This window comes from Dysidea avara, chromosome 12 (assembly GCF_963678975.1).
Source record: "Dysidea avara chromosome 12, odDysAvar1.4, whole genome shotgun sequence".
Classification (NCBI taxonomy): Eukaryota; Metazoa; Porifera; class Demospongiae; order Dictyoceratida; family Dysideidae; genus Dysidea; species Dysidea avara.
Window position 1 is genome coordinate 24,105,544 of NC_089283.1, and position 26,833 is coordinate 24,132,376.

Sequence of the window (26,833 nt, forward strand, 5' to 3'; positions counted from 1 at the left end):
TCCTTTTTGTCATTCACATTGCATTATACAGCAAATGAGTAGGTTGTCACGAGGTTTGTTGTGTGCTGACATAATGTATATATTTTTTATTCTGGCAATACTCCGGATATCTTCGCTTTTATTACTCCAATTAATCCCTTCTATAACATGAGGCTAATACGATTACGAAAATCGTCATACGGTCTGTTATTAGGATTAGCCGCTGCTGTACTTGTAGTTTTGGGTGAGTCAAGCGACGTTAATACAACGAATACCCTCGTGTAACAGTGCTAGCATTACTCCGGACCAATTCCAATAACCAAGATATACATGGACTCGTAGAAAAATATATAAAATCCCACACGAACCGGGTAAGAGCACTATTCCCCGTATTATATTGTTGTATTTCTAATAAATGCGTAGGATTTGGGGCCACTGGAGGACCGTTTGAAACATTTAGAACTTCTGTACGTAACTTATTCATAGCGTAAGATTCACGTGACGTTTCTTATGATGTAGTTTAGACAGACAACAGCGAGCTCAGATACAGCAAGCCAAGAAGGGACCCATGAGGTATTGACCTATTATCATTGGGTAGTTGGCATACATCAAGGTACATACGTTATTATTATTATTGTTTACTGAGCAGTCAGCCCTGCTGGTGTGCTCAGGAATCACATAAACACAGTACATTAGTTACAATAATATGATTGGAGTCTAGTCATAAATAGATCAGTATCTGCAATTTCGATTGGTAGCATGTTCCAGTCATTTATTGTTCTTGAGAAATAGCTGTTTTGGTATGCTGTGGTGGATGAGGTAGGTAAGATAGTGAAGTTGATGGTATTGTCTTGTTGGTCGTGTTTTTGGTAAGTAATAATGAGGAATTTGGAGTGATAACTGTTGGTAGAGTATCTTATGCAATATTTGTAACCTAGATAATTTCCAACGAACTTGTAATGTAGGCCATTTCAGCTGATCCAACATTAGAGAAACCAAACTAAATCTGCCATAGTCATTCAACACCCAGCATGCTGCTCTTCATTGCACTTTCTCCAACTCTGAAATATCTCCAACGTGGCCCAGATAGCAGATGCATACTTTATGATCTCATCATTGTTAGATAAACCAATTCTTTAACTTGTTTTGAACATTTGTTTAGATTGCGTTTTAAGAAATTGAGTGTTCTAGATGCAAACACACAGGCACTATTATTTACTTATTGTTTACTGGTCACTGGAGGATGATTACAGAAGGCAGAGCGTGTATGATGTGTCTACCACTAGCCTAGGAGCCTAAACAATCTTTCGAGTTAAGGTGTCCTATAGTGAAACTGAACATGTTAAATCCTGGGCTGAGATAGTCTCTATTTCCAGATAGACTTCTTTTGTGTGAGTACGAAGAAAAGGGTCTGTCTCCTATCCACTGTGTAGCTTGATCTATAACTTTTGCCATGATTGATTAGTGTTGATGAATAGCAAAGGCCTGTTAAAGAAGCGAGAATGGATAATACACAGAGATGCCAGGGTTTATAACTGAGTTTAAGGCTTGTCAAGCAAATGCACACTTTTCCCATTCTCACAGACTTTGCTATTAATCAGCAATCCCCTAAAATTGATAGACCTAGTGCACAAAAGTTGTATCAAGTCACTATCTGGTCACATCTCTGTTTCTACAAGAAAGGAAATTTGTATATGTAATGATTACTAGACCTAGACAAATTGAGCATCATGTTTCTGGCCTCTTGCTATTAATGGTACCCAAACATGTTCCTAGTGCTGTGTAAGGTTGTAGTTGTGTAGAAGAAGTGATGGAGTAGAGTATCTTACTGGAATACATTCAAAAAACACATTAACACCTCAGTAGTCTGTTCTCAGAATAAAGGCTGACCTTATCTGTCACCAGTAAGCTTTTAAGTGGATCAAAGGTGAACTTTCCACAGTGTTTTTGTATTGGGTACAGTTAGATACTCTCTCCCACACAAATATCAAGTCATAATCCTGATTTTGTGTCATGTGTAGACCGAAACAATATCCACCTGTGGTGTTTCTGACCGAGTCTGATCGGAAGAGAATATTAGTTACTGGTGGAGCAGGTTTTGTTGGTTCTCATCTTGTGGACACTTTAATGAGAGATGGTCATGAGGTATGTCATAACAGTGTATTGCTATCTATAAGCCTCACACAAGCTGATGCAGTCAATGAAGAGTTTAATAAACTTGTACTCAGAGTAAATAGTGTTTTAAATATAAAAGTTTGTGAGTGATCCTACAGTAGTCTGTTATAGCAGTATTCCTAGCACCATAGCTATGAAGCCATAGTCAGACATAACACTATTGTGTTACCCAGGCAATACTACTGGTGTAACATCAAATATTTAATAGTGACTTTGTTTGGCACTGTGGTCCTTTAGTATTCCAGTAAATGTGATTGGGTTTACAGTGGATGATAAACATTGCAGAATGTGAAATTGTAAACATTAAGAGAGTGGGCTTTTCTGTTTTCTTTTTCACTTTCAGTATTGTGTGTGCGTGCGTGCGTGCGTGTGTGTGTGTGTGTGTGTGTGAGCACTTAAGATTATGTTTGCTTCATTAACAGGTTACTGTTGTGGACAACTTCTTTACAGGACGCAAAAGAAACGTGGAACACTGGTTAGCCTCCCCATACAGATCAAAATCACTGCTAACCTATTGTTGCAGGATCGGTCATGAGAATTTTGAACTACTAAATCATGATGTGGTGACTCCTTTGATGATAGAGGGTAATATAGTGTGTGTTGTAGTAAGTGGTAGAGCTTCTTCAGTTTGGTAGTTATATGTTGGATGCTCAATGATACTTTGTTGTTTCCTTGAGTAATAAACTTTGTTGTTCCATTCTACCCAACAGTGCAATGTGGGCCTGGTGTAAATTGGGAAGTAAATCTGTCTGTCTGTCTCACTTTGTGGTGTTGAGTTCATTGTGGAACTCAACTTTATGCGTGAGACATGGCACAGTTATATTGTTACCCCAGGAGGATTTGCCTGCATCAACTGTAGTACCTAAGTGATACACAAGTATCCCGGATGTATACATCTGTATGTGTATATAGTCATCTGTGTCCTCACTCATACAGTGGATCAAATATATCATCTTGCATCTCCTGCCTCACCCAAACACTATATGTACAATCCTGTGAAGACACTGAAGACTAATGCACTGGGTACACTAAACCTATTGGGTAAGTGTGCACCTCAATGTATTACCCCTTGTCTGATGTGTACCTCGTGTCCTTAGGACTAGCTAAACGTGTGAAGGCAAGGTTCTTACTTGCATCAACCTCAGAAGTCTATGGAGGTAAGAAAGTGTTGATTTTTGTTATTAAAATATTACAAGGTGTATCTGTTACAGATCCAGAGGTGGGGGCAGCTGCCATTGCTACTTGCTGTAGTGGTGTAGTTGTTGTTTGTAGGTTCACCCTCAGGTGGAGTCTTACTGGGGTCATGTTAATCCTATCGGTCCACGAGCATGTTATGATGAAGGCAAGAGAGTTGCTGAGACTATGAGCTATACGTATGCCAACCAGGTTAGTAGCCGTGGGTGCCTATTGTGATGGTGTCTTCTAATAGGACAATGTTGACGTGAGAGTGGCAAGAATCTTTAACACATTCGGCCCCAGAATGCACTTTAATGATGGTATGTTGTGTGTGGTGTGGACAGTGGTAACTTAACTGTGAATGGAACCTATGTGATGTGGGCACTGGATACCTTGTGGACCATCATAGATGTCCTTATTAGCAAGGTGACCCAATTTCAGGGGTCTCAATGTGTGTATACTAATACAAATGGGACCGTAGACAAATGTCCTGATTATCAAGGGGTATGTGATTATGCAGCCTCTGTGGGCGCTGTGTGTGTCATTATTCACAATCTCTGTATTCCACAGGTAGAGTGGTCAGCAACTTCATCATTCAAGCACTACAGAATCAGCACCTCACAGTTGAGTCATATTAACATGATAATACCATATCACTGTGTGATCACCCTGTAGCTATTCGGTACAGGTTTCCAGACCAGGTCATTCATGTACGTTAGGTTAGTACTACCAGGCAAGGAGTTGGTCATGTGTCGTGATGCTCATTTTGTTAATACTAATACCAAACACTGAAAAATTTGGGACAAATAAAATTCTTGACCTCAATAAACAAATGGCTACATTAGGTATATCACTTTGTATACATTTGAGTTAGTTGGTATGGACAGGTAACCTTTTTACGATCATGTCCCAGCCCATAACTTTGTAGACACATCCAAGAATCTTCACTTTCAGTTTTAGCTAAGTAAGCTGTACCCATCAGTCAGTTGCATTGTTGGACACAAGACCAACCTCCCCTCATCTGTGAACGGTTTTAATGTTGTATCACTGTAGTGATCTGGTCCAAGGCTTGATCAAGTTGATGAATAGCAACGTATCTTCACCAGTCAATTTGGTGGGTGTGTACCTTAACCTGTTGTAGTCATCTTGTAAATGTGTTTTTGGAGGTGAATAAATCCATTGTGGTAGATCACACTACACACCATACGCATTAATGTAAAGGCAGGACCTCAAACTATGGTCAGAATCTTTAGACCAAAAAAAATTCCAGTGGTTTGATCCTTCAGCAACATGCCATACACTACAGACTAATGAACATGTTGACTGAATTTTTACTATATACTTACATGTGACACTTATCCAGGGTAATCCGGAAGAACATACAATTTATGAGTTTGCTGAAATGATAAAGAAAGAAGTTGGTGAGTTGCCAGTACTTTCTAATGGAATAACTACAAACAGTGGACCATTAGGTGGCTCATCACAGATTGTTCATCTTCCTCCTGTACAAGATGATCCTCGTAAGAGAAAACCAGACATCAGCAAAGCATGGGAACATCTAAGATGGAAACCCATGGTGGGAATTTAATGAATAACTCCGCCAATGAGTGTATTGGATGTCCCAATAGGTACCTCTTAAAGAAGGAATCCGAAGAACTGTGGAGTATTTTAGAAATGAACTAGAAGTAGCAAGACGTTCACAAAATGTTTCTGATATTTCCGTCCAACCCATACGAATATAAGGAAACAACTACAAGCACCTCTAGGAGGGACTATATTTTTAATGTCTTGTATCTCGAGTTGTGATAGAAAACTATAAATAACTTATTTGTAATTAAAATCAAGGAAACTGTTATATCATGCTGAATCGACTCTGCGACGGCTTCTTCCTCGGCTGAGCTTCTCGGGCACTGTTTTGATTGTCATCCATTTTCATGGAGCTTGAGATCATCCTACAAGTAACACATGCTATTGGTTAACAGTTACTGGCTCACGTAAACCTCCATTACTTTAATGCTCCGTCTTCAGCACCTAACAAAAATTGATACACATTTATATACAACATAACATTTTAAGAAAGGTTGTGATTCTAGTTTGCAGCAAACAAAAAATACTTTTGGTGCAAGCAACTTTAATCCGCCAAATTTTACCCCACATGGTGACACTTCACACACACAGTATAATATACAATATGAAATATTACAATAATCTGTGTACAGAAAAATGTAAAAATACAGTAAAATATATCTACACAACTATATATTACAATGAAGTGATTGTAGAATTGTGAAACACAAAGTCTTAGAATTGCATTGTTAGTAATGTACAAAATTATTTCTTGTGAAACGTGTAACTGCCAAAGCAGAGCCCCTTGGCAATAAGTGATGGCAACTGTTTCTGGTCTAAATCTTCATCAGAGTCTCGCAGGGCTGGCTTCCCCTGGCTTAGATGTGACGTCTTCAGTTTTAGATTTACAGAGTCAGATGAACTTCTATTTCGAACCTTTGGTGTAACTTCTTCACTAACAGACGATGTAAAGGAGACCTCTGACATTGTGTGTGCCAAGTCATTATCTTCTTCGGTAATATTGTCATCATTATTAGCAGGTATTATGTCATTATTGTTGCTATTATTAGAATTCAGGTCACTTAACTGATGCTGATTTGGTGGCGGTATTCTTGAAACAACACCACCACCAAATGTATTCTTAGTATCTGTTGTCTTGCTATGGTTACAGTTTGCGTTCTTGTTCTTGCTCATGTTGAACGATGAAAAATCTGGCAGTGATCCACTTTGCTGTTTCTTCCGCAGTGACATCTCTCGCAATGAACGACGCAAAGGTGACCTCAATATTGACTGAGATGGTTCCTTCCTGCTTGGCATAAAACTAAACCGTCGCTTATTCTTTGGTGAACTTAATTTATGCTCCAACTGTGAAGTTGATGCGTGTCTTGGTAATGTGTACGAGGCTGGAGCTGAAGGTATATGCCTTATAGGAATGATAGTACCAGCAGCTACTGGTTGGTCCAACACTATGACAAACAATGTTCAACGTTAACATACTGGAGTAGTGCAATGGTGGTCGGCTCCTGATAACATGGAGCAGCAAATGTCTCTGTTGTCTCTCCATCACTTTTTGCTAACTTACAAAAATGTAATGAAAAAAAGTTCTGTTTTTGAAAAGTACAAAAATTATCTGTATGCTGTCCATTTATCAGGCACAGACCATGTCTAGTTATAAGACACATGTACTCGTCATTAAGCACTCACTGGCTGCTTGTTTCATCCTTGATCCGAGGCAGTATGCCTCTATCACTCTCAGCACGGCAGTGTCCCCTCCACTGGTAGCTTGCACCGAGTCAGGTGCCACTATAAAATTAAACATTTAAACTTAGGACTTTACTAGAGCTACGTACAAGCATTGAGTAGTTGCACAGTAAAACAAATGCTCTAGCCAGCATTACTTAGCACACATCTCTAACTTTCTGAATGGATATAATAAGGGTACCAATGTGATGCAAAAATGTGACCAGATCTGCAAAAAGGGACCTTATAGCCTTTCCAAATTTCCAACTTTGATGAGTTATGACTCATCATGTGTTTAACCTATTGTCTTAATTACATCCAGAAATAGTGCTGTGTTAGGAGTGTAAAGTGACCAAATTTCAGGCTGGTACCATACTCACAAGTCAAGTTATGGATTGCCAAGTACCAGCAATTGGAAAGATTATAAGACCCCTTCCCTTTTCACACAAATTATGGTACACTTTTACTATAATTAAGTTTGGGACTTATGGTCACAAAATGAGGTAGTGAGGTCATGAAGTACACCTTAGCTATGTTTGGGACCTACTTAACATGGTCACTATAATGATGTGGTCTTATTAATGAGGTCATGAAGTACACCTTAGCTACCCACCTCTCTCAATGCTAGCTGTCACAGGAACATGCACTTCCTCAACTTTAGAACGACCTATATCACAGTGAGTGATTATCACACTGGTTATACACACAAAGGATGCACACATACGTTTAAAGGGGGTTGCAACATTGATAAAAGCAGCTTTATGAGATTTCACTGAGCTCCTCGTGTCCTTCTCTCTTTCTTGCTGTGAGCAGCACACAATAACACAATACAGTCTATGGTGGTAGAGCCACACCTCTCTCAGTTGCAGGATCTGTGCAGAGTTGAGAGGCGGGGCAGGACGCAATGACTTGAAGCCCCAGAAACGCTGCCGCTGCACTGGATTGCTGCTGAGCCGCCGATGTGACGCATAGTGTGACACACTACCACTGGTGACCCTTGGTGGACTGGACACTGTTGTCATGGGTAACGTCACCTTTGACATGTCCACAGCCTAAACCATAATATAAATAGATAAGACAAGCCCCTTCTACCCCACAAAAAAAAAAAAAAAAAAACGATTTCAGGCACAATTCACAACATTCTTATCCATAAATCTCTCACCTTTCCGTTAGCTGCAATGGTTTGAAGAAGAAGGTTCATGTCCTTCAGTGAATTAATGGAGGTTTGGATGCACTTGTTTCCGGAGTAGATGATCTCAATAGCATTCACAAAGTTCTCTTCATCTTGTGCCTTCTTCATTGTAATAGTATCCAGTGTGAACTTGTACTAGAGTCAAGAAAAACAACTGATAATAGTGACATGGTGATGAGCTTGTCATGCAGCCTGAAAGGGACTGCAACTAGTAACATGGACACAACGCAAGCACATAATTACATATATACAAAGTAAAACCAAAGCAAGCAAAGCCTTATATAGTATAGCCATACCTACCCAGAGACATTTGAACATTACTCAAGTGCTATGAGTCAGTGTTGAGCTAGTATCATGAATCATGTCTCACAGGTGAAGGTGTGGACACCGGACCCATGACACACTATACACAACACACATACGTGCTGTACGCACACACTGCACGTACATACACACGCACGCACGCACACTACACATATATAACACACACAGTACTAACCTGTAACTCATATCCACTCAAACTCTGGCCTACAGCCAGGATCACCAATACTCCAGGGAACACGAGGTAGAAACGTTCATCAATTGTCTGAAACAAAAACTGATTATGACAGACACAAAGAAGCTTGTATATGTGTTTGTGGTCACACAAAATAGAAACACAACTGTGTGCAAATCCTCTGGAGGTAGGACTACCTCAGAGGAAGCTGTAAGATGCAAGGTGAACCCTTGCATGAACTTCACCCAGTTGGTATATGCTCCTAGTTAACAACAGCTGAGTAGACCCAGGAGAAGTTTCTTGCTCAGGAAACAACAACGGCAAGCAGGCATCAAAACTGGGACATTGAAGGTTGATGCTCACACAAAGTTTTGCAGATTGTATGTGTGTTGTGTGTGTTTGTGTTGTGTGTGAGGAATGTTCCCTTTCTGCACATTTAGAACTACCCTAGCAGCAATGACACCATCCGCCGAGTTAGTAAGTTGCAGCAAACACAAAACAAAGCAGTCTGGTCATACAAGACTAACGCAAGCTCAGGCACAAGAAAGACACACACAAACAAGCGTGCATGTAATAGTTCTCACCTCAGCTGAGATGACTTCAGAGCCAGTCACAACACAACTACACTCCCCTAGTTCCATCAGACACTACACAATATATGAACACACAAGATAACCCAACATACTCTAATACAAGACACACTAAATTCTAGTACAAATTGAAATTTTGCTACAATAAAAGAGGCCCTCTTTCAGAGGTAAAACTGTATGAAGCCGGACCAAAATGTTTTTCCTTATTATGAATCTACTGGATCCTTAATTTGAAAGTTTAATTCCACTGCATACATACTCTAGCAACACACACCTTCCCAGCATATCCCTTCACAGGGTTAGATAACATCTCATATTCAGCTTCCTTCTTCTTTCTTGCCTCTTGGGTGCTTGTCTGTGGATGAAAATAGGGTAATGATGACACACAGAGGGTAATGGTGACATGCACAATGGTAACACATACAGGGAGTAACAGAGGCAATACAGGGCGCGAAATAGATACGTACAATCACACAAGAGGACACTACACTTACCAACAAAGCACCATAAAAGTTAATCGCCTTTTCAACATTGCCTTTATCTTTATGAGAATCCTGTAAAGAAATACCTGTATGAACATATTGTTGATGGAAACAGAAAACATCATGTCGACATGTCACAGAACATGTAAACACAATAGTATGGGTCAGACAGTATGAATACAAGTGAATATCATTGACTAAAACCTCAGCAGGAACAAAGCATGTCATCACACCCATACAATATAATGATGTCGCTGGATCACATGATCCATACCTGGGTGTGTCGCTGTAACTCCACTAATAAAGCAGGATACTTTTCCAGTCTTCTTATTGGCTGAAACAAAAGAAACAAATATTTCATATTACCGCTATTGCACACAAATGAATCCTTTAATTGTACTTCCATAATGCCAAGAGGAGTTAAGTTGTGACTCTTATTATGATATACAAAAATGTGTCATTTTGTAAAGTACGTCATCATGTTAGAATCATCCACTCACAAGCCCCACCTTAACAAGCTTTCCTAGTGTGAGGATACTCAATGGTAGCACAACCACTCACAACCACTATTGAGGTAACCAAGGCAGCAGTTGCTGGCAGCATATGCATAGAAACAATATCCTTGATGAAAAGTAAGAGTCTTTTTAACACCAAATCTGGTGCTGAAAGCAAAAAAAACTGTTTCAGAAAAAAAAAATTCAAAAACCCAAACCTAATTTTTGGCTTGTCTGCCAGCATGACCAGCATCTGTAGCATGTGCCCTTTGGGGTTCATCTGCACCTTGCATTTACCTTCTATCTACACCTCTACCAATTGTCATCTTCTTGCAATAAGCTATATTGAGATTGTAAATTTTGCTTTCCTTAGAGGAGTGTATGATGCCATAAAATTATTTGAAGCTCTTACACTACTGTATGGGTAAAGATAATATTACACTAGATTCACACTCCCCCTATACATTGGAGAAATCTTGTGTACCCTATGCAAAATATCTCTTATAATATAAAGGCTACTTTAGCACAGGCACTGCTCTATTATGTAGGAGAAATTTTGTAGAAGGATACGCAAAATTTCTCCTACATATAGGGGAGTACACATCTAAACTTGTACATTACCTTACAATACTAAGAGAGAGTGTGATTATGATGGTATTACTACACGACCATGTGATAGCATCGCACCGATAATCGGCAACTGTCGATATTAGCTAGAAATAATTAGCCAATTAACTGAAACCCACAATCAATCAGTAAGATGGTAATAAACATGTGACAGTAAAGATGCAGCAGTCAGTAGTGTATTAAAAATAAATTAAAATGCAGCAAGGTACCAGTGATAAGAAGTATAGTGAAACAAGATAATATTATATGAATGATGGTATTATTATCTATGTGGGAAAATCCCTATTTTGGCATGTTATTAATTTTGTTCAAAACCATTTAAAGCAGGGATTTTGTCTCTAGCATTACTTTTTTCACATTTACCGATACTTGCCGATATAACCGATATCAGAACAGGGAGGAGTAGAAGATTACCTAAAGTTTGTGTGTACACTGCATTTGTAATAATAATAATAGTTACCGTGGGCAGCCGAGTCGACAAGGTTATTGGCATTAACCCCTTTCGTGGAAAAAAGGAAGCCAAGTAGCTATAAAACAGCTAAGCCAGTTTCTCAAGCAGTGTTTTTAGTGGGATTTCAGACTCTTTGCAAAGGGCGATCAACTAATTATGTGGGTGGTCGATTTGATTGACACAGCCTGCTATAGCCTTCCAACCATAGCAACCATACTTTTCCTTCGCAGACAAACAAGTCTAAACAGTTATAAAACGGTAACAACAAACAAAAGTTTTACCGGATAATGATCTACCAACTTGCCTAGTCAAAGTATTCTAATAAAGCAGTCGGGAGAGTCCAATCGCACTATCATTATCCCCTTGACTTAATGGAAAAGTTATGTGTGCCATACCAACCATACATATTTCTGGGTATGTTCTTGAATAGTTTTGTGCATAGCCAGACCACCTCCCTTCTTTTGTGTGTGGAAGGGTTCCTGTCCACACACAAAAGTAAAGCAGTGGACCAGCAAGGTGAGACTAATTCTTGAACACTATTAACACTACACTGACCAATCTCTTCTGACACTGGATACTCAACAAATGACACTCAATATAATGCTCACCTTGCTGAGGTTCTGTGTCAGCACCAACATGCCTGGAATCGATGCACCTTTAGACTCCATATATGCCGATATCTTGTCACTGTGGGGAAAAGGAACCAATCATAGCGAACTACCAAAAGCGTTGAAACATCAATGAACAATTGCATGCATGTGTTGTTTTAGTACAGAACTTTAACTTTGTATATTAATTGATAATTTTAGTATAAGTCACGCTGTAGTTATCTTCCATAATTTTTTTGAGGATAGATTTACTGATGGTTATTTGATCTTTGTGTTTTTAAGCTCGGTTAAAGTTTTAGTGTTTACTTTACTAACACCATTGTTAGTTTAAGATGTCATGTAAGTCATGACATGCCATATGTCACATCTTATACAGGTAAAAAGGATTACAATCAGGATGTAAATATTCAATACAGTATGTTCTGACTATCTTGGCAATCCTCTCCAATAGTCCATTCCTTAAGAAGGAACGTATCATACAGCAGGACTAAGGGTCCTTCACCACTCAGCAAAGATAACGCAAGATATAGAATTGGTCAAGGCAAGAAAAAACAGTCTTAATACTTCAGGCAATTTGCTTAGGATTATAGTAGAAATACCTATCAAGCATGGTGAAGTCCGATAAATAAACTACAAATCCAAAAAGTTTCATAACAATCACACTAATACAGATTCACAGATCTATTACTTACGAGTTATCTGTTAAGATGGCAACAGCTCTCGGGTGGTTCATACAGTAAGCTGTGTACAACTGTTCCATCTGTGGGGAAGGTCATGTGGTGTACGCTATGATGTAGCCAATCACAGGACAACATACCTCACTGGATACATCCATGAACAACCGAGCAATTGTCTGATCTTCAGCAGGTAACCTGTAGTGAGACGACTACCATGTGTGTACTGATCATGTGAGCTCATGTGCACTATACACCACACATATGCACACACACACACATATGCACACAATAACACAAAGTTAAACACTGGGCCATCCATGCATTACTCAGGGCTTTATGTCCGAGTGGGAAAATCCAGGTTTGGACCCCAAAGAGGTTGTATCATGTCGAAGGAGCGGCCACACCTGAGCTTCCACTCCCTTAATTTACACCAGGTCCCATTCCAACAGCCAGGTAGATTAGTAGTGTTTCTTTGGTAACAACCAACAATAACAACAACTGGGCGACACCGAGTATCTAATCTGAAACTACATGATTATCAGGCCGGTGCTCTAACCACTTGGCAGTGATGTCCCACACACTTTACTACACACACTACAAATAATAACTTGCACAGGTATACCCACACGGACACATACCCACATTGATTGTGGCATTATAAGTACCAAAATTGTTAGCCAATAACACACTTGGCTAGAGCTAAAACACACACTAGAACGGATAAGGTATTCCTTGGTCAGTAAGGCATGTTGTAATATAAAACAAGTGAAGTATATGGTACACATTTCTTTACTATTTCACTTACTAAAATTACAGTAAGTATTTGCCTTTGTATACTCACAACTGTTGAAATACTTGACTAATAAAAATTGATATTAAAATGCTTTCAGATGAAAATCACATGATAAGCCATTCAACTTTTGAGTGTGTACTTCATCCCATCATGCACAACACACAAGGCCACTTCTTTTGTTCTTCAGACAACGAACAATCGCCACAAAGGTTCTCATTTTATCAAAATTGGCTGGTTTAGACAGGTGACCTTAGTAAGCAGGTGGCCACATACACTATATTAGGAACACTTTGTACACAAATGACACGTTTTGGGATTTATCAAGTAGAGAAGTTACCATATTAATGAAATGAGAGGGGAGAGTAGTTAGTGTAATAATTGCATACAATCTAAACAGCTTCCTTTCCACAGAACATAGTCAATTGTCACAAAGGTGCGTGCTCAAACCAGTAAAGAGCATGGCTTTAAGTTCGAGGACAATCACTTCTGGGAACCAATAACAGAAGGCAGAGCATATCACTTAAAAACTATAACTGCATCGCTGAAAAAAATCAGGCATACTGTAATCTACCCGTGAAGGAGTATAATGTCCATGTTATATCTTCTCGCTCAGTCTCAGGTGATTCACTAGCTCAGTAAGACAATAGCCTTCAAATCTCTTGAACATTTGTCACAGTGCAGCTAAATTAATTACAGTAAGAGAGAATAAATACTAGAAAGGAAGCTGCTAACTTCTACTCTATCATTCACTACAGAACTATACATATGTAACATGTGACAATCACTAAATTATAATCATGATAATATGTTCCCATGAAGTAAACCATACAACTGTTTAGTTGTCATGCCACTACTAGCTGCTAACAGCTCACAATAAAGTGATGATTAATATAACTGTGATATGGACTCTGATGATATACTGGAAAAGATGCTAACTGGGTTTCCCTCCATTACTAGGCTTCCCTGCTAGCCCCCATGATGGAGGAGTTACTGTACCAGTACCAACAAGAGTTCATAAACTTGGTGAAGACTATTCAACAGAAAACAACAATGAAAGAAAAGGCAAATCATCAGCATTGAAATATGAAATGAAAATCACAAAATCAACCAAGTTGACAAATCCACAAATTTCCTGCCGAATCACTCGTAAAGGAGTGCAAACGGGTTGTCCAGGACCTATTGTAGTGAATGTTTTCAGCTAGGAACCACCCCATGTATGTGTCAACACACAACTAGACCACACAAAGTATCTCACATATAGCTAGTACAGAGCAACATTCAACATGTACTTCATGTAACATGGAGATCAACACTACACAATGATGCTTTTTTGCCCCCCCCCCTTCAAGCAATTGTGCAAAATTGTTTGATGGTACTAAAGACAATTATGGTAACACATAGTAGTTCTTCACTCACTTCACCAATTCTTCAAGTCGCTTAAAGAACCTCTCATGGGTGGCTGCTACTGCTGGCAGGTTACCAGTCAAGTGGAATACATCATCAGTTGTTATCCTGTAACAACAGTACGTTAACAACAAGCGAGGAAGGGTCACAACACAATGTTCTACACTAGTACAATATTGGTAGTGACTTTGTTAGTATAAGTAGCCAGTACACATGACAACTAAACATACAGAGTCCTGACTATCAAGTTAACCAAATATCTTCTGGCTAAAATTATCCATTTGCCTGCCCCACATTTGGATAAGAAGATCCCAGCATTGAAATTTTGATTTGAATTTGATGAATACAAAATGCACGCAATTCCGTTTGCACACATACAGTGTGCTGTAACCTGGTCATCATTCAGTCAAAACTTCTTGGCACTGTAGGCAGGTAGTTACTTCTCTATAACAGACACTTTGGAACCCAGAAGTGTCACCAATTTTGCTACAATGAAGAGTTTACCTCTTTCAGAGGTAATATGGAGTCAGACATGACGAGACCAAACCTTCTTCCCAAATTGTGGAGACTTTTTTTGTTGAGTCTTTAATTCGAGGAGTATGTTAAGAGAGGCCTCACTCCAAAAGCACCATGCTCTAAAAAGAGTTCTCAACAAATCATCAAGGTGGTCACGCCCATGACAGGCTATACAGCGCAGAGAAGCCTTACTATGGTGTAACTGCACACTACACACTTGCAGTGCTTCTGATAGGAGCACACTGCATGTGTGCAAGAACCAAATGTTTTGCTGTGATAAGACACTGCCATTCACTTGTGGGCATAAGCATCTAGCGGAAATATTTTCAAGCCACAAGCTTGATTCATATATACAGAACACAACCAGACATGCAGTGGTTTAAACCAGTGATTGAGGTACAACAATCACACACCCCAGGAACGATTCTGTGGTAGGTATCTAACTAAAACCCCTCAATTCTTTCCAACAATGCTTGTAATAATAAACTCCTCACTGCAAAGACATTACAGTAAGTACAAGTGTATATGTTACAAAGGGAATGTAATCCATATATCATTACACAACAGTTACACTGAAAGTCACTTACACATCAGCTGTCTTTAAGGGTGTCAAATATGCTGAGAGCAACATCTAAAAAAAGGACAGAAAGTACCTCCTCATAAAGGATAACCAATAGCAGGTGGTCATTGTTATCATATTCATCAGCTACCCTCCTTGACAACCAAACTACACACAAAGTATGCATAACACAAAATATTTGAATAACTAATTGTTAATTGTGACAAGCAATTGAGAAAAGTATCTCCACAAAGCCAAAATCACATACGAAGAAAGCCAACAAAACAACCACTAAAATGGTGACAATGAGAAGTAGTTTACCATCATTTCAAGGACATAGGTTCTCTCAGAGTCGATAATATCTTGAACAACGAGGTCATGATATCTCAAAACACTGTCCCTCTTGTTAATGGCTAACTTCTTTGACTCCTTAAAACTGTTCTCCTCTGGAGAAGACAAGGAAACAATTATGACCATCACACATTACCTTACAGAGCACAATTGTACACACTATATACAAAAACAAAGCTCATAGCTGACCACCTAGGATAGCCTGTGCACTAAAGTGCAGACAAATCCAGTACTAGTAACCTGTATGACGCTATGTGGGGAACCTGGAAAAAGCCAGTTTGGCAACTGAATGCCCAATTAATTTCTGGTCCTCCTTAATCTGGATGCACACATGTGCCCTGGATGCACACAACCCTACACATGATGTACATACACTGCACAACACATCCACATACCAGGTGCTACTTCTTCAACATGATTGCCTGGAAACCATCCCACTCTGTCCTCGATTACTCCTTCCCACCAACCACCATCCACAACCTATTAGTGTATTAACCACATGTGACATCAGAACACACACAAATAGATCACACATACAAACTCCTTTAAATTTAAGCAAATTCTAAATGAAAGTCTCAGATACACCAACTAATGTAATTACTTCTGGTCATTCTCTTACATGAGAATGCATGCACCAGAAGCAAAGTCCAAAATACACATGTCCCAAGGCCTCCCCTAGCTAGATCACCTCTCCCTTCCATTCATAAAACCTTATTTTTGCCCCTTGCTTGAGTCGTGTCCTTGATGAAGATCTAACACACACACACACTACACACACACTACACACGTGTCACAAAACATCACATACAACATTACACAGATACCAATTCATGATCAGACACCAAGCCCACACTATACAGTACACACAATCCCAAGCCATAAAATGATGTGTACACACCTTTATCACCATGATCAGGTCTCCTTTTTGAAATGACAGTTCATCATCTCCTGTGCCTTTGAAATTATACAATGCCCTGACAACGTGCTGTGCCTGTGTGACGTCATCAGCCAAGGGTGCCGTGAAAGATATGGGTGGGGGCTAGATGAAAAGTTAGCTGGTTTACATACATTGAAATCTGTATAACATGGATAAATTGAAAGTTCCCTGATAATAAAGGTGTCCAGATCAATATATGTACCAAGGGGACCTTAACTAAGTGTCTGGAATATGTAGGTGTTCCCAACTGTCCTCATTAACAGGTTCTAGCACATAAGGATGTCTAGCTTACACTTGCTGAAGAACTCTTTCGATGCCTGGTGAAATTCCTTCCAAGTCCTATTTCTAAAAGGAAACTATTAATATCAATAAACAACATTACAGCATTACTCACGAGATGAATATTGGAACAGTCCCTGAAGTGTGTTGAGCACTCTATCAAAATCTCTCATCTCTAGCAAATCCGATGGGTTGAAAGACTGTCAAAAGATCCAATTATCCAAGGTTTACAAAGTGGCAGGGTTATGAAGCCTTTAGCATCACTCAACGTTATTTATTACACGACAATGCTCTACAAGACTTCCCAGTGTATCAATTAAATCTTACCTCCTTTATTCCCAGGACCTTGCAAGCTTGAAGGAACTTCTCAACATTGTGTAACGCGTTCTCGGGAAGATATCCAGTGCTTATCTGAAACGCGTTGCACGTTTAAACAAACAAATTTGCGAAACTTGACTCACATTCGTAACAGTTCCTGGCTTTAGTCGGTTAACTAGCCTACAAAGACTGATTCCATCCTTGAGTAGGTTCCCTAATACGGCATCCACGTCGTGTTCAGGCAAGAGACCTAACGCATTTAGCCAGTCGTGAATTTCTTCCACGCTCGACATCTTATCTTCAACTTCGACACTGCTGGCTTCCCACGTGAGCAAACTCATTGTGTGCAGCACGTGATACAGCTGGTCGGCGCGTGATCTGTGAAGATGTCTGCCTCGCAGATAAGGAAGAAACAGGAGGAGAGAAGTCTCCAGACACTTCGCGAGATTGCTTCTCAGCCACAGAACAAAAGATGCATGGAATGTCAACAGCGAGGGCCGACCTACGCGGACATGACAACCTTGGCGTTCGTGTGTACTTCATGCAGTGGCCATTTGTAAGGAGCGATTTTTAAATAGTTACGATGCCACAATAAGATCTAACACTTAGTTTATGGCGTGCGGTGTTCTTTTTGTCACCGGGATTATGTTAATAATTTATACAGGCGTGGACTAAATCCCCCGCACCGTGTGAAGTCAATCTCGATGACGACGTTCACTGACACAGAAATTGCGTTACTCAAGTCCGGTGGAAATGAGGTCAGTATGTTACACTGCATCGATTTGTAGTAACTCTTATGGTTTCTTGTAACAAAATGAAAAGGTTATGTCCACATCCTTGTATGCACTTTGTCCCCTATTGTATAACAATGTTTATGTTGCTGACCCAAGCAATATTGTGTCTGTTTAAACTACTTGGCCTGTGTTTGTATACATTGCTGTACTTTGCTGTGTGTTTCACTGAGATATGGGTTTGTTTTATAGAGGGTATCCGTTTCCCTATAATCACAGGTTATCTTCGTGAATGCGTGAGAGTTACAAGCCAAAGAACACTGATGAAAACTCTCGTTCCTCGTTGGGTTGTACCGCAGAGTTAACCCAGTCCTGTTTATTCCCACTCTTGAATAGGCTAGTACTATTGAGCAACTCACTCAGCATAGCAAAATTTCCATAGATTTTCTTTTAATTTTGCACAATCGTGAAGGAGTTTCATTTTCTCACATGAGTGCCATTGATTTTTGTCTCAAAAACATGCTGTCTAGTAACTGTTATTGGCGTAAATGGATACCCTTTATTCAGTTTATTGCTGAGGTTCAGAGGAAGTTGGCCATACATCATTATTCAAATTGTAATTTCACAGAAAAAAATACTAATTCAACACATTAATCTAAAGAGCAGATTATATGTGTTTACCAGGACCCTTAAAGCACAACACATTGCTTGCCACCCATCACAATGTTTGATTGTGTAATCACGTGTAGTGTGTGTGTGTGTGTGTGTGTGTGTGTGTGTGTGTGTGTGTGTGTGTGTGTGTGTGTGTGTGTGTGTGTGTGTGTGTGTGTGTGTGTGTGTGTGTGTGTGTGTGTGTGTGTGTGTGTGTGTGTGTGTGTGTGTGTGTGTGTGACTGTCCTCCTAATTGGAGTTGTAGACTACACTTTAGGACCACTTAGTTTTTACTTACAAAGGGTGTCCTTTATTTGGAGGTGAGATTACATAAAAGCAGAACACTGGAACCTCTCTATAACGTACACTTTTGAACCATCCAAAATATAGTCTATTTTTGCTGTAATATAGAGGTTTTCCTCTTTCAGAGGTGAGATCATATGGAGCCAGACCTGTTGGGACCAAAACCTTTGTCTTTATATGGAGATGTTTTCTTAATTTGGGGAGTTTGTTAAGAGAAGTCCCATGTCTCTGGGAGAAACTGTGTATGCTGTCATTACCCTGCTTATTGCTGGTTGAAGTTTATAGCTTGTCAAAGTATGTGTATCAATTTTTCGTACATTAATTCCTTACCTTCTGGATCATCCACTGTATAGCCAAGTTTCCCATGGTTTAGATGACAGTAATGGGTGGAACAGACAAACGATTGTCTTAAAAACAGAAGACAGCACAGATAAGTATTAGGACAAAAAAAAAAAGTTGACAATACACAACTTCACAGAGCTGTATAGCCATACTTAGGTTGGCCAAAGTTCCATCACTACTTGTATAAGTCACTACATGGCCAGCCAACTAAGTACTGTTATAGCTTTTTGTCTATAGTGAATAATCAATGACGTTGTTTTCCAGATATGATCATGTATGGTGTCCTTATAATTATTGTTTAACCTTCCCTTAACCCACACAATCCAAAAAACTGGATTTAAACTTAATGAATACACATGCCTTGCACAAAGCACTGTAAATTTCAAAGCATCTGTCCTTTGGCTATGCAATTTACGTCATTCTACTTGTGATGTAACAAGCTAAGGATTAAAGTGATGCCAAGGGTTTTACCCTAGTGCTAAATGGTAAAACCAATACTAGCCGCCGTGTATGTAACTTTTTGGTAACTAAACATGCAAACCCTTTGCAAAATGATGCATAACTCGATGGTGGTTGCTCCTATCACCTTGCAACAAGTTCGTTTGATTCACCATTAAATTTTCTATCAGGCCATATATGACTCGCGTGAATAAACACGTGGCTAGAATTTTGAAACATGGTACAAGTAAGCTGCTGTAGTTACAGTGTTCATTTAACCTTCTCCAGTGAACAAACTTGGTCAATGTGTAGTTGTAGGCTATGAGAATAAAGTTACTCCACCTAGTGTCACCATGCATACCCATATTGTGTAAACATGCATTTCCCATAAAGTTTTTAGGGTTAAAAGAAATATGTTTGTGTGGTGTGTGTGTGTAGTAAGGTGACCTGTCTAAGCATAGAAATCCCCAAATGTAACAAGATTCTATACAATATGACCTGTCTAATTAGGGTTTGATAAATTAGACAGGTAGGCACACTTGTTAAATACTAACCTTTTTCAGCTGTGCAAGTCAAAATGGCTGGCCAAGTGGGACCCCAAGAAAGATCATGAGCCGGATTATAAAGATGATGCTCAATTAGTGCAGCACATGAGAGAGAAATATGAGAAGAAGACATGGTACAGTGACACACCAGTTAGAACACAACCAGAGACAGCTGCACAGAAGGAACCTTCAGCTATATCGATCAGTAAACCTCCAGAATTCACTAAATCATCTCCACAAAGGGTTAGCAGTTGTGAATATTTGTTTCTTGTATGTTGTGTAGTAGACAGTGGGAAAGTGGTTAAGTTTTAAGGAGGGTCAGTGACATATAGTTGTGTTAATTCACATTTACAGCTTGAAAAGGGTAGCAGCTTGGCAGAACTGAAAGCTTCTATGTATGTGATCTCCCATAATTTCAAAACAGTCTGTGCTTTGTGATATTGTAATACTATGAAGTTCCCATAGAGATGTACTCCACATTGTTTAAGACACTTGTCCATGATCTGAATAGTTTCTCATTGTTTACTGATCATGTGTAGGTGGTCCCTGAAATCAGTAAACCTACAGTATCTCTTTAGGGCATGGTGAAGTGTCTTATTAGTGAGGTGTCATGATTTCAGGGGTCTAACATGTTCCCACCAGTATATATCATTATTTATGTGGTTACTTGGAAGTTACACAGTCTGATCAATTGTTTAGCAGCCATCACTAGAAGCAAGGCCACGTCCTACCCAGAGCACGTCACAAAGTAACCTCTCTGCCAGTACTAGCAGTACAAAAGTGTCAGCCGAAATCGCACCAGTTAAACAGCCAGTTGATCCTTTTGGCAGCTCCAATGATGACCCATTTGGCCCCAGTCCTACTCTGCAGAAGAAGCTACCACCTGGTGCAGTGTCAGTTCTTCCCCCAGGGGGAACCCCTCTTATCCCTGGACAACAATCAGGTATGTTATAATGGAGCATAATAAGACTTGCATGTAATATATTGTCAGGGCACTTATGTTTGTAATTGTGGTCCAAAACTTTTGTAGCAGAAATTTCAAAATCTCCTAGCTATAATTGACAGTTGATGTTTCGTGTATTTTGGTAGGTATGACCAACAAAGGGTCTTGCTGCATACAGCAGGTATTTTTTATTCCTTTGTGTACTAGCTGTTCCAATATGAAAGAAAACTTTAAGCTTTGTTTAGTAAAACTTTATAATGTAAGAATATTTTCAGTCTTCCTGTAGAAATTTGCGAACAAAGCTTTGATTTGCAAATTTCATAGCAATATGCACACCACACACAACCCTCTGTATGGGTGGCATTATGATCTGGTAATGCTGAAAATAATGAGTGACCCAGTGGAAGTGCTTTCAAACCAAAACTTTAGTTCACAAATTTTCACAGTGGTTATAACTATCCCAGCAGGCTAGCACCTGTGAAGGTATGATACCTTGTTATTATTCATTACTGAATGGCAAAGTGTTTCCTGCCCAGTAGGACATACTGGCCAGTCAGTGGTGTGTGAATACACTAAACTGGTTAAACCTGTGTCTGCTGTATGAATAGCTGGTGGCAAACTGGATTATTATGTAGTAGTGTGCTATAGTTCTTTTCTATTTGGTGGGATAGTGATATAGTCATCAGGTGTTTTTGTTGGAAGTTTAGTTGTTGCATGTTTACTTTCATTTATTGTAGAAGAGTTTGGAGCATTCACATCATCACAACCAGCAGCTGCTAAGAGTGGTCAGTACTTGTACATGATGATATTATTGTTATTATTGATTGTGGTTATCAGATTTAGCTGGTGTGACACTACAGGGTGGTGTCACGGCCCCAGCTGGCCCATCTAAAACTGGTCTTGACAAATATTCTGCTCTAGCTCAACTTGATGTAGCTATTAAGGAAGTGACATTGAAAGATGCTCCAATTAGCAAAGAGAACTCTAATGAGAGCTGGGGCAGCTCAAGCAGCAATCCTTTTGGAGGAGGAGGAGGAGCTCAACCGAGCATACAAGGTCAGCCAAATCCATTCATGATGGCTGGAGGTATGCAGCAGCAACAACAACAACAACAACAAGGATTTGGCCAGTTTCCTCAACAGCAGGGTAGATGGGGCCAACCACAATCAAATGCTTTCTCTAACCCTCAACAGTCTCAGGGAGGCTTTGGTAACCGTCAGCAGCCACAAGGAGGCTTTGGTAATGCCCAATTCCAGGGTCAAGCTGGTTTGGGTGTAGGTGGGGGCTATCCCCAGCAACAACAGCAAGGCATGTTTAATCCGATGGCTGGTCAATTTCAAGGAGGGGCTTACCCACCACAAGGAGGCACTTATCCCCCACAGGTAGGGGCTTACCCTCCACAAGGAGGCCAATGGCAGACTCAGCCAACCCAACAGTGGTCTCAACCGCAGCAGTCTCAGCCGAACCAACAGTGGTCTCAGCAACAGAAACCTCAACAATGGCAACAGCAACAAAAACCTCAACAATGGCAGCAGCAGCAGCAGCAGCAACAACAACAACAACCTAGTAGCAATATGTTTGGAGGAGCTAGCCCGTCTTTTAATGCATCGAAATCATCTGCGACAACAACTACAACAACATCTAGTGTACAGCTTGGTTGGAGTAGTAATGTTGCCAAACCAATTACAACAACTACCGCTAGTGCTTCAACTTCTTCAACTAATTCTGCTGGATGGAGTTCTGGTATCACTGCCCCAGCACCTCAGTCGACTGCACAGTTTAGTTGGAATACACCTCAGTCTAGTGCTGCTCCTCCTGTGCCACAATCATCCACCCAAATGAATTGGAATACAGGCCCATCTGGTGGTGGCAATATGATGCAGCAGCAAGGTTGGGGTGGGAGTGGCTCAACCGTGCAGCAAGCTGGTGGGTGGGGCATGCCTCAACAGCAGCAACAACAAACTTTTGGAATGGCAGCACCACAGCAAAATCAAATGTTTGGAGGTGGTGGCCCTGCCGGCTACCCTCAACAAAATCAAATGTTCATGGGACAACAGAACATGTTCGGAGCTCAGCCTAATGTTCAGCAGTCTTTTAGTCAACCGACTCAACAACAACAACAAATGTTTGCAATGTCCAACCAACAGCCACAGCAAGGAGCACAGTCATTTGGCACATGGCAACAGAACTCGAACACACAGCCGCAGCAATCCATGGGAGGCTTTAATTGGGGCAATCAGACCATGCCCCCTTTACAGAAGAAAGATAGCAAAAATTCAATAATAGTTGGAAATTGGGGTACCCAGCCAAATGTTAAATCTGACTTCGGCAACTGGCAGCAAAGTGATACGACAAGTAATTTAAGTACATCTTCAAATCCCTTCTCAGTGAGTTAATGTATTTGTGTCCGATCATGTCACCATGTTTGTTATCCCTCCAGGCATCAAGTAGTAACAAAGGATCTTCCAACAATCCTTTCTTGTAATTTACCACTCTAGGGGGGCAGTACACACACTTGATATAGACTAAATTTGATAAAGCATTTTTCAATATGCACACAAACATGTTTACTATTTTGTCTTGTACTGTACTTGTTGAATTGTGCATGGTGTGTATCATCCTAAGATGTTGAGATAGAAGTGTTATATAATTTATTTACTACATATTTCTTTTTAGTTACAAATAATTTATTACAACAATACAATAAAATGTCTTGTGCATATAAACATATAATTTTCTAATATTATGCTAGTCCCATTTCCTCCAAGAGAGACATTGATGCACGAGGATTTTCCGTCTCCTAAAACAAATGAAAAAAAAACATGTCTTCGCATTACACCCCTATATAGTCACCCATTAAGTATCTTTGAGTAATGGAATTTTGAAATTTCTTAGTGAAAAAAAGATTTTGTAGACGCATTTGTTTCAGCCTAATCCTATATTAGTGTACAAACATTTTCCTCTACAGCCAGCCTGTTGGGACCAAAATTTTAGTCTTATTGACATTAGCATTTGTTATAGAGGTTTCGTCAACCCATGATATGGCCTTTGAAAGAAAACAATGTAAGCAACTGAGCTCAGTCACTTGTGTAGTACTATCCTTACCTCTTGCAGCATATCCTGGGCAGCTATTGCCTTCAGTACGTTTTTCTTACTCGTCTCACAAATCTCTCCACCGATTAGCAGCTCATCAAGCATGTAATATGCCTGGTGTGACACATACATGACTCGATCCTATACTTGTGTGTCATCACTTGCGTAACTTACCTTCTCAAAATTGAATATGATGTCTAATTCACAAACCTGTGGATGAACATGAAATACTAGTTTAATACATGCTTGAACAACAATAAGCACTTCCTATATGCTATTTTGAACTCTCCAATCCAACAACATACAAAGAGATTGATCACACATCATACCCTTATGATGTTTTGACGTGTGTGTAGTTGCAGGTAACCAAACATGGTACCTGGTGTTGATATTAGAAAACCATTGGTTGGAAGTACATAGATAATGTAGTACTTCCTTGCTAGCTAGGTAAAGTTGGGATGGCTGAAAAAAGGTTTGTGAGGGTTCTGTGATCAACCTCACTATAACGACGTTTGAACATTAATACCATGTAGGTTTCTGGATACCTTCCAACACTGAAGTAAAAAGTACTGTGTCATGTGTCATTATACGAAAGACTCAATAAAGCTTCCAATTTGAATTATAACAAGTTGATGTTATGCTACTTCTAAAAACCAGGCGCCATGCACCAAACTAACCTAACTGGAATTAATGACTAAACTATATTTATTTTGGGTTTTTGCTTTGTTGCTAATTATCAACTGTAATTCATTAAATTTTCATAATTCTGTAATTATGTTGCTATGCACTGCTAAGGAAGTGTACCTCAAACCACTTTGACCCACTAGTAAAGCACAAAAGTATCTTCTTAACTGTTTTATATAGTCCATAACACTTTCCTACACAAATTCTCCAGGCAAAGCCTCAAAGCTACTCTTAATTTTCATTCGTGTATGTGTACAGGCACACCCCCTTTCAACTTGAAGGAATTCATTATATCCAGTAACCTAGGAGGCCAGATGTGTTGCTTTTTGGCTGTTTGATACTACCTGTAGAGCCTAAGTTTAAGTTTAGGCTGTTTTTAGTGAACAAAGTTTTGCTCATGTGGATATGGAAAGACAAACACACACTTTTTGGAAATCAATTTCAGTAAACCAGGCGCACACCCACAGCCGGCCTTCACTGTGGGCGTACACCTGGTTAACTAGTAGAATGTAGTAATGCCATTGAACAAGAACGATAATATCTAGACCATGTTAAGACTTCCATGCCATCCAACTCAACTGCTGCCATTTAACTGCTGCCATTTAAGACTGCTGCCATTTAAGACTTCCATGCCATCCAACTCAACTGCTTATGCATCCATGACGGCATGCATAAGCTGCCGTCATCTTTCAGTTCCAAGTTTCAATTTACATTGACTGAACGTCGCCGTTTTCATACGGCTATTCAGATTTTTAAATCTTTACATCGAATTTCTCCTCCTTATTTACATGATATATTTCAGTTTTCGAAGGATGTTACTGGTCATCTTAGTCGTAATGTTAAACGTTTATTTGTTCCTAGAGTGTTTACCAACTATGGCAAACGAACTTTTTTCTACCGAGGAACTGTTTTATGGAACAACCTTAAGTCCACTGTTACTGGGGCTGCCACTTTGTCGTCATTTCGTAATTATTATCTTAATTCTTAATTCCTGTGTAATTTTGTCTATGTATCCTTAGTTGTGTATGTATGTTTGTTTTTGTTTTTTTTGTATATTATTAGTTATTGTATGTGTCTATTGTATGTTTGTTCAGGGCTCCACTGAAAATCAGTTTTACTGAGTGGACTCCCTGCTTAAAAATTACAATTACAATTACAATTACAACTCACACTGCCAAAGTACTTGTCCAACAGCTCCACATAACGATGAATCACTTCTAATGAAAGTAGTTCATTGTCAGAAGGTTCAACTGCGCAGCAGAAGTACAGACTTGCGTATCTGGGGCGAGATTTTTCATCACACGAAATTATTAGAATACTCACCTTTTGTAAACAACTTTGGTTTCCCTGTATTCTAAGAAGTTACACATTTTAGACTTTCGCGATAATATCATAGCGATAAGTTCACGCATTATCTTCTTCTTTTCCTTCATCGAAAGTGGTGAATACCATTTCTGTAGCCTCACCTTGCCTTGTCGGCTAAACAATAACATGTATTGAATCTGTAAGGAATTATGACACATGGTAATGACAAGAACGCTCAAGAAAGATGAAAAAACGTACCATTTTGCTTGAATAATTAAGCACCACACTATTAAGCGCCTCAACTACATACAAGTCACGTGGTTAGCTACAAGCATACATAGGTAGATTATGCTGCAAGTGGATCGGTTGAAAGTCACGAAGATGTTTT

At 39.6% G+C, this 26,833-nt stretch overlaps 4 protein-coding genes across 6 annotated transcripts; 2 read left to right on the forward strand and 2 right to left on the reverse strand.

Moving 5' to 3' along the window:
• Nucleotides 1-106: 106 nt before the first annotated feature.
• Nucleotides 107-5,185, forward strand: LOC136240440 (UDP-glucuronic acid decarboxylase 1-like). Its single transcript, XM_066031425.1, has 18 exons — nt 107-223; nt 268-350; nt 403-446; nt 499-552; nt 2,001-2,124; nt 2,577-2,629; nt 2,678-2,739; nt 3,091-3,195; nt 3,252-3,311; nt 3,366-3,373; nt 3,427-3,540; nt 3,584-3,650; nt 3,901-3,953; nt 4,006-4,049; nt 4,384-4,444; nt 4,694-4,751; nt 4,803-4,906; nt 4,959-5,185. Exons 1-18 carry the CDS (start codon nt 148-150, stop codon nt 5,070-5,072), a joined length of 1,284 nt encoding a protein of 427 aa, XP_065887497.1. The 5' UTR covers nt 107-147; the 3' UTR covers nt 5,073-5,185.
• LOC136240408 (rho guanine nucleotide exchange factor 7-like) lies at nt 5,126-17,765 on the reverse strand. 2 transcript variants are annotated; one of them, XM_066031386.1, is made up of 24 exons: nt 17,554-17,764; nt 17,420-17,503; nt 17,208-17,292; nt 17,106-17,158; nt 16,775-16,915; nt 16,272-16,356; nt 15,847-15,971; nt 15,554-15,597; nt 14,463-14,558; nt 12,394-12,448; nt 12,269-12,336; nt 11,577-11,655; nt 9,671-9,730; nt 9,409-9,468; nt 9,189-9,269; nt 8,909-8,971; nt 8,328-8,414; nt 7,799-7,963; nt 7,491-7,688; nt 7,361-7,439; nt 7,250-7,303; nt 6,601-6,699; nt 5,340-5,361; nt 5,126-5,282 (listed from the first exon to the last, which is right to left on the reverse strand). In XM_066031386.1, exons 1-24 carry the CDS (start codon nt 17,749-17,751, stop codon nt 5,183-5,185), a joined length of 2,181 nt encoding a protein of 726 aa, XP_065887458.1. In that variant the 5' UTR covers nt 17,752-17,764; the 3' UTR covers nt 5,126-5,182. The 2 variants fall into 2 exon arrangements, with proteins under 2 accessions (XP_065887458.1, XP_065887457.1); XM_066031385.1 differs by lacking the exons at nt 5,126-5,282; nt 5,340-5,361 and adding an exon at nt 5,504-6,362 and having other exon boundaries at nt 17,554-17,765.
• On the forward strand, nt 17,746-24,072 carry LOC136240409 (arf-GAP domain and FG repeat-containing protein 1-like). Of its 2 annotated transcripts, none has more exons than XM_066031387.1 (7): nt 17,746-17,966; nt 18,075-18,168; nt 20,439-20,663; nt 21,120-21,363; nt 22,101-22,148; nt 22,201-23,750; nt 23,804-24,072. In XM_066031387.1, exons 1-7 carry the CDS (start codon nt 17,797-17,799, stop codon nt 23,846-23,848), a joined length of 2,376 nt encoding a protein of 791 aa, XP_065887459.1. In that variant the 5' UTR covers nt 17,746-17,796; the 3' UTR covers nt 23,849-24,072. The 2 variants fall into 2 exon arrangements, with proteins under 2 accessions (XP_065887459.1, XP_065887460.1); XM_066031388.1 differs by having other exon boundaries at nt 21,123-21,363.
• Nucleotides 24,014-26,833, reverse strand: LOC136240437 (AP-1 complex subunit sigma-2-like). The gene is made up of 6 exons (XM_066031422.1): nt 26,704-26,833; nt 26,464-26,642; nt 26,311-26,419; nt 24,631-24,666; nt 24,469-24,570; nt 24,014-24,163 (listed from the first exon to the last, which is right to left on the reverse strand). Exons 1-6 carry the CDS (start codon nt 26,704-26,706, stop codon nt 24,107-24,109), a joined length of 486 nt encoding a protein of 161 aa, XP_065887494.1. The 5' UTR covers nt 26,707-26,833; the 3' UTR covers nt 24,014-24,106.

Bases quoted from the DNA above. Each gene is read 5' to 3' on its own strand.
- LOC136240408 (XM_066031385.1), bottom strand. From the start codon at position 17,751: ATGAGTTTGCTCACGTGGGAAGCCAGCAGTGTCGAAGTTGAAGATAAG. The intron at 9,469-9,670 runs GTATGGATCATG...ATTTCTTTACAG, and splicing joins AGTTACAGCGACACACCCAG to GATTCTCATAAAGATAAAGG. The intron at 6,700-7,249 runs GTGGGTAGCTAA...TTAATTTTATAG, and splicing joins GACAGCTAGCATTGAGAGAG to TGGCACCTGACTCGGTGCAA.
- LOC136240409 (XM_066031387.1), top strand. From the start codon at position 17,797: ATGTCTGCCTCGCAGATAAGGAAGAAACAGGAGGAGAGAAGTCTCCAG. The intron at 20,664-21,119 runs GTTAGCAGTTGT...TCAATTGTTTAG, and splicing joins CTAAATCATCTCCACAAAGG to CAGCCATCACTAGAAGCAAG. The intron at 21,364-22,100 runs GTATGTTATAAT...CATTTATTGTAG, and splicing joins TATCCCTGGACAACAATCAG to AAGAGTTTGGAGCATTCACA.
- LOC136240437 (XM_066031422.1), bottom strand. The intron at 26,420-26,463 runs GTGAGTATTCTA...ATCTCGCCCCAG, and splicing joins ACCAAAGTTGTTTACAAAAG to ATACGCAAGTCTGTACTTCT. The intron at 24,164-24,468 runs GTAAGGATAGTA...CATTTGTTTTAG, and splicing joins CCCAGGATATGCTGCAAGAG to GAGACGGAAAATCCTCGTGC.
- LOC136240440 (XM_066031425.1), top strand. From the start codon at position 148: ATGAGGCTAATACGATTACGAAAATCGTCATACGGTCTGTTATTAGGA. The intron at 3,196-3,251 runs GTAAGTGTGCAC...TCGTGTCCTTAG, and splicing joins GGGTACACTAAACCTATTGG to GACTAGCTAAACGTGTGAAG. The intron at 4,050-4,383 runs GTTAGTACTACC...GTATCACTGTAG, and splicing joins AGGTCATTCATGTACGTTAG to TGATCTGGTCCAAGGCTTGA.